Source organism: Dipodomys ordii, unplaced genomic scaffold, assembly GCF_000151885.1.
Source record: "Dipodomys ordii isolate 6190 unplaced genomic scaffold, Dord_2.0 Scaffold127, whole genome shotgun sequence".
Classification (NCBI taxonomy): Eukaryota; Metazoa; Chordata; class Mammalia; order Rodentia; family Heteromyidae; genus Dipodomys; species Dipodomys ordii.
The window spans coordinates 1,833,287-1,840,299 of record NW_012267343.1 but is presented as its reverse complement, the minus strand read 5'-3'; the positions used below and the strand labels follow the sequence as shown (position 1 = coordinate 1,840,299).

The 7,013-nt window shown below is 38.1% G+C and overlaps 1 protein-coding gene across 7 annotated transcripts in view; it reads right to left on the bottom strand.

The window, feature by feature from the left end:
• Window positions 1-7,013, bottom strand: part of Cdk5rap2 (CDK5 regulatory subunit associated protein 2) — a 186,205-nt gene that overhangs the window by 149,603 nt on the left and 29,589 nt on the right. For all 7 annotated transcript variants that reach the window (XR_001175598.1, XR_001175597.1, XM_013030170.1 and 4 more), the window contains exon 4: window positions 1,659-1,769. Coding sequence is in view for 5 of the 7 variants with exons in the window: in XM_013030170.1 (XP_012885624.1) it covers window positions 1,659-1,769 (111 nt within the window). In the remaining 2 variants the exon portion in view is untranslated. The remainder of the gene's footprint in view (window positions 1-1,658; window positions 1,770-7,013) is intronic.

Genomic DNA, 7,013 nt, shown 5'->3' with positions numbered 1-7,013 from the left:
GGGAGGGAAGAAGTGGCATGCTTTTGCTGGTACGATGGCAAAAATACAGGGTGGGGAGTATGCCTACCTCTATCCCATTAATTGAAGTCACAGATTATATTGTAAATTTCTGTACAAATAGAATATTATATATATTCTCTATGTATACATAGATAGATGTAATGTATATGTAACAAATACTCTATCCAGAAAAAAAAAGAATAAAGCAGCACTTAAGTTACTATCAAAGAGAAGTATCCAAGATACCATTAAGTGAAAAATATAAAGTGGTTTCACACACATTCTCTCTCTCTCTCTCTCTCTCTCTCATTTGCTAGCATCCCTCTGCACATGGAAGCCATATATTGGTGAGATTTACAGACTCAGAAGAACAGAGTGAAAGTACATCTTTGTCATACATTCACGTTATATTTAAAATTCTATCCAAAAACTTAACTGAAAAATAAAAGTGGGGAGGGGCTATCTAGTTCAATAGTACAATAGAGTATCTAATGGGGCATAGGGCAATAATATACTGGCCTGGGCCAGGCCTCAAAATCTACTTCATAGAGCAGCTATATGACATGAAACAAGTCACTCATCTTCCTCAGCCTCAGTTTCCTCCCCATAGGATGCTATCCCAACAATGCCCAAGGTAGACACAACACAGCCCACAATAGTTGGCTTCCCAAGTTCTCAGGTGCAAGACCACCATGCTTACACATTGTTTTTTTTTTCCTTAAAAGAGAAAAAGTGTACCACACTTCCTTCCAGAAATGGGGTGACATTGTGTCCCCGCCCTCACACTGAAGGAAGATCACTGTGCCTTCAGGGACAGCCAAGTTTTTCAGCTCTTGAAAGGGCTGGAGGGAGCGCAATCCCTCTTCAAGAAAAGCCCCTTTACATTTCTCCTTCAAAAGTTTCCACTGTTCAAACTTCAGAGGAGAAAAGATAGAATAATTCCCAGGCCAAGGGCTAATCTACCAGAAAAAGTGAAGAAATGGGCACTGAGATACTGTTTGTACTCATGTCTTTTCAAGAAAGCCAAGTTCTTTTTTCAACTTTGAGAACCAAGGTTTGTTTTCAGACAAAGACCTCCAGGTCAAGACTTCAAATCGGAATAGCCTTTTTTTTTTCTTTTCTGGCAGTTCCAAGCAAGCACACAGGAATACAGAGGAGTCGGATCACAGGAAACCTGACAATAGTTACCTTGGGCAGCCGAAGGCAGCTCAATGAGACAATGCAATGATGGCAACTGTCAAGCACCAAAGGGTGCAGAGCTTTTCATCTCTCATCCCATTTAGTCATACAAATAACCTGATGACATCAGGATCATCACTCAACACTGGCAGCATGTCAAGAGAGCTGAAACCACTTGCCCAAAGTTACCCAAATAGTTGGTAACAATAGGATTCAATTCCAGAGTCATTGTATCAGTCCACTGCTTATTTCTCTACAATAAATACTTACAAAAGGACAACCAAGCTAGACAGTGAACCAGAATTCCAATGTTAAAGTATAAAAGACTTAATCATGCACCTCTTTGCTTAAAAGGAGGGCCATCTTGGCATCTTCCCCACCACCACCACCCACCAAATCAAACAGATCTATCTCCTCATGCTAATTTTGAGAATAACTATCAGCTATCTACTTGGAACAACTTAGCAGAAGACACTCACAGTTCTGTAGACCTGTTCAGTGGGACCATCAAACTCCTGCTGCATTCTTTCCTCGAGGAAATAGATGCGGAGCTTCAGGTTAAAGTTTTCTTTCTTCAGTTCAGTGATTTGCTAGAAAATAAACACAGAAGAGTTGTCTAAAGCAAGGGGAAAGGAGAGGATCTGATGGGTGGTACCTGCATTCATCCCCATGGCTCAAGGCTCTGAAATGAATTCAATGGTAACACTAGAAAAAGCTTCCACAGGTACAATTATACCAACCCAGAAGAATTAGGTGGCTCCTGCTGGACAAATTTAGAACTATCTAATAATCAAAATGAATGACAGAAATGAATAATGACTAAAGAAAGAAAGAACTAATGCCTCTATATCAATGGGATAAAGAGAGGAGGGAGAGGGGAAGGAGAAGGAGAAGAGAGGGAGGAAGGGGAAGGAAGGGGGACAGGGAGGACACTTTGTCTTTACCAAATAAACCTAGTTAGTAAATGTAGAAGAATAACAGGAATAGAAAACTACTATATTGATTTCATGAAATAATTGATTCAGGTAAGAATTATCAACACTAAAAACACCAGACAAAAGATCATGAGGAGTAGGATATTCCCTCTCAAAATACTTTCCCACAGCCAACTTATTAATTACAAAAAGGTAACTTTACAATTTAGAACTTTTACAACCAGGGTAAGCAAGTAAATCTCTCCTCAGCACTGATGGGATAAACTGATATCACGAGCCTCCTGAAATGAATTGCTGAGCCAACAATTCCATCGAGGGTGCTCCATGCAACCATTAACCTGAATCTAGTCAAGAGGAGTGGCTGAATAGAAGGACTTTATGCAAAACATCAGATCTGAAAATCCTAATGAAAATCTGAGGCAAAACTGGATAAGGAACCTTTCTAAATAAGCATAGGTTAAAGGAGATGACTATTAAGTGCAATTGATCTTAAAAGTCCTCATTATGCTAAGTGGGGAAAGCGCAACTTTATATAAGATTACAGCATTATGATTTTAGAGGACAGAGTCCTCCTGAGTATGTAAGGGTGCTTCTATAGAGTGATGTCTGGAACTGATTCACTAATGAGTGGAGAAAGAGAAAAAAAAAAGAGGTAAAGAAATTTAGAAGCTGGACACTAGTGGCTCAAGCCTGTAATATTATTCAGGAATTGAACAGTTTTGTAGGCCTATTCAGGATCTGAATAATTAGTGTTGAATTAGATTGAGACTGAGGACTGAGGAATCTAGAATCAAACCCAGTCTGAGCATGAAACTCTATGAGCCTCCCTCTCTAAAAGGATCAGCAAAAAAGCAGGGCTAGAGTATGGCTCAACTAGTAGAGTGCTAAAGAAACAAACAAGCTGCACAAACAGAAGTTCAAGCACAAGCCTGGAGTTGAAATCCCAGCCAAAAAAAAAAAAAAAAAGTGTGTGTGAATCTAGGTATCTGTACTGTTTTACACTTTTTCCCCAAGTTTGAAATTTGTCAAAGTAAAAAGTGTAGAGGAAATATACCAAGAAAACTCATATTTACTGAGAATATATGGTGTGAGTACCTCTAGGTACCTCAATCCTTAGGGAACACTTCAACACTGCAAAAGTAACAACCCAGCTATACACCCGTGGAAGAGCTGAGCCTCCGACCTTGCTGACTCCCCCAACCAATATTTGTTTTTTTTTTTGGTTAGGTCACCTAGAAAGCTTTTCTTAGCAGACTAATGAAAAGGCTAACCCAACTCCAAGAACAAACATGAGCCTACTCACTAGAGCAATTTCCTTGTACTTTTACAACACCATGCTTACACAAGAAAATGTTTCCCAAGTCCTACCATCACCACCCATCCTCCCTCTCTCTACTTCCCTCAGCTTTGAGTCTGTCTGTGAATGACTCCTACTCCTCTCCTTTGCGTAAGAGGGTATCAGAAACACAAGCTAGGAAGGGTTTGGAAACTGGTCCAAGAGGATGGCATGGGCTTTAGGAGGAGCAATACAGTATGCTTCTGGGGTATTGATATCATTGCTTCTTCTCAATATTGGTGGTGGTCATGAGCCTGTTTTCTTTTTATAATAATTCATGGAACTATTCACAAAGGTGTGCATGTCTATAGGCATGTTACACTTCCTTTAGCAAATTTTAAAGGTCTGTAGTTAACTGCAATTGTTGAAAGCCAACTAGTCATGGCTAAGTAGGTTATGGTAGAACTGCTCAGTGGAGTATTACAGTACCACAAAAAAAAAAAATGAATAAGACTACTTTGTGGACTCACTGAAATTATCTCCAAGATGTAATGTCAAATAAAAACACTATCGCTTAGAACATCATATTCATCAGGTTACCATTTAAATAAAAGGTAGGTGAGAGAGGGAAAGGAGAGATACTAGACAGGGTTAAAAGTTTCAGTTAGGAGGAATAAATTTTAGTGGTCTATTGCACAGATGGTGGCTATGATAAAATGTGTTGTAAATTCAAAAGGGGGCAGGGACTATGAGTACACACTTTCTGGATTAAATGGCACACATCATCTGGAAATATGCTATATACCCTTTATATCTTTTGAAGTGTGTATCATATAACTTGCTCAATTAAAAAAAAAACTAGAAGTAATAGCAATTGAAGCCCCTCTCTAAAGGTCACACATCTATGTTCCCCTTCCATTCACAGTCATTACTCATGCTCAGACCCCAGTGAAGACCAGGGGCTTAAGAGACAATATCAATTCAACCTTCATTCTCTCAAGATTCCTTCCTCTCTGAGTCTCAGTTATCATTTAAATTAAGCACTTTAAATTTTACTTTGTTTTTGGGGTACCATGCTTTTTTTTGGAAGGTAAGAGTTTCAAAAACTAAGAGACAGACAAACACTCAACTGCTCTCACAATGATTTAAATCCACATGACTAAAGTGAGACTGAGGGCTTCTGCCTGACAAGTGAGCTGCCTGATGCAGACTCAGGAATCTAAGCCACACATAGTAAGTCCATGAATGAGGTGGCTTATGGTACTATCAACCAACAGAGTCTCTCATTTACATTACAACAGCTCTAAAACCTAAAACCCTTAAGTATAAATCTAATAAAACATAAACTATACTCTTAAAACCACAAAATGTTTGTGAAATTCAAGACAGACATAAGTGAAAAGACTTCTAATAAATTCATAGATTGGGTGAGTCAATATAATAATGATGTCAATTCTCTTGAAATTTTTATATAGATTTAATAACATTTCAATCAATTCCGGCAGCTTTTTTTTTAACACAGACAAGCTAATTATAAAACTTATTTGGGGCAGTAAAGAACAAGATGAATCAAAACAACTTTGAGAGAATACAATGCAACAGAAAACGAAATAGTGGCACAGACCCATACAGATATGACCAACTACAAAGACAATTCAATGTAGAAAGGATCGTGTTCATTTTCAGCAAACAATGTTGAAACAATTGGACATCATGTTACCAAAATAAACCTCAACCTAAACCTCACATTTTGCTGAAAAGTTAGATTACACCATAGGTATACTACAAAATTACATTGTTTTGCAGACACTCATGGCTCACAACTGTAATTATAGCTATCCAGGAGGCTGAGCTATGAAGATTGTGGTTCAAAGCGAGCCCAGACAAGAAAGTCAGTGAAACTCATCTCCAATTAACCACCAAAAAGCTGGAAGTGAAGCTGTGGCTCAAGTGGTAGAGTGCCAGCCTTAAGCAAAATATCTCAGGGACAGCACCCAGACCCTGAGTTCAAGCCCCAGAAAAAGGAAGAAAGGGAGGGAAGAAGGGAGGGAGGGAAGAAAGGAGGGAAGAAGTGAGAGAAGGAAGAAGGGAGAGAGGGAGGGAGGAAGGGAGGAAGGAGAGAGAGAGAGAAAGAAAAGAAAGATAGAAAGAAAAAAGAAAGGGAAAGAGAAAGAGAAAGAGAGAAAGGGGGAAGGAGGGAGGGAGGGAGGAAGGAAGGAAGGAAGGAAGGAAGGAAGGAAGGAAGGAAGGAAGGAAGGAAGGAAGGAAGGAAGGAAACCTATGCTATTAGCAAAACCTGTATATAAATGTTCACTACTGTACAGCTTTATTATCAATTGCCAATAGGGAGAAAGAACTCAAGTGCCCTTCAAAGGGTAAACAGTACTCATCAATAATATGAAACAGTGCTCAGAAACTTTGACACATGCAATGTGAATAAATTACAAAGACATTATACCAACAGAAAGAAGCCAGTCCTCAAAATACCACATACCATATGATTCCATTTATGACACTCTGGGAAAAGTCACATTACAAGGACAGAGAAAACAACATTAGTTGTCAAAGGTTTAGGGCTAAGAGAGTTGACCACAAAGAAGCCACACAGGGAAATTTTTGGTATTATGGAGCTTTTGTATAGTCTTGTATTAGTGATAGTTAAATGAACCTACAAAGGTACTCCACATACATACCAAAAAATCGATATACATACATATCCTGATTACAACACCAATCATTAGAAAGCACCCAACACTTAAAATCAGTACTTTTGTGTAAATTAAATCTCAGTGAAATTAATAAAAAGATAACCAATCAATATGAAATGCAGCAAAATGTAATTAGCTATACCTGGATGTTACGACATCTCCTAATATTTACATGGTTATCAAAGGTTTTTTTCAGTATTTTAAAAATAATCTTAGTGGCATATACTCTTTTTAATGCACAGTTTTAGGACTGGATAAGCAGAAATAATCAGCACATTCTACATTTAAAGTGTTTCCAAGCTGTCTGCCCTCGGCCGGCTGGCTAACACTTAAGGATTCAATTTTCTGACTAACAAGAATAGCAAAAGAAACTATTGGTAGGTTCATTAAAACCTCCTTTTAAATGTTTTAAGTCAACAGCACATAAAACATTCATTCAAACAAAAGTCTATCCCACCAGATGCTTCCTATAAAGAGAAAACGTATTCTATTATTCAGCCACCAATAAAATATTTATGGCTATCACTTAGAATACCCACATTGTATAAAATGAGAAAATTCTTAATTCTTGAAAGAATAGTTTTTTTGGTCCTATTTATAGGTTTAAAAAAATAAAAAAAGTAGGAAAAAAAAAGTAAACATGCCTTTTGAAGGTCAGGCAAGTGCTAGAAAGGCCCAAATGAGTAAAATGAAATACAAACCCATCTTTTCCGTAATGGCCAGTCAGCTCTCTGCTTAACAGCAGTTTCCACAAAGTTTTCTCTGAACCAGGCACTGGTGGCTTCTGTTTATAATCCTAGCTATTCATGAAGCTAAGATCTGAGGATCACAGTTTGAAGCTAGCCTGTTCAGGAAAGTCTATCTCCAATTAACCAGCAAAAAAAATAATAATAATAACCAAAAGTGGAGTTGTGA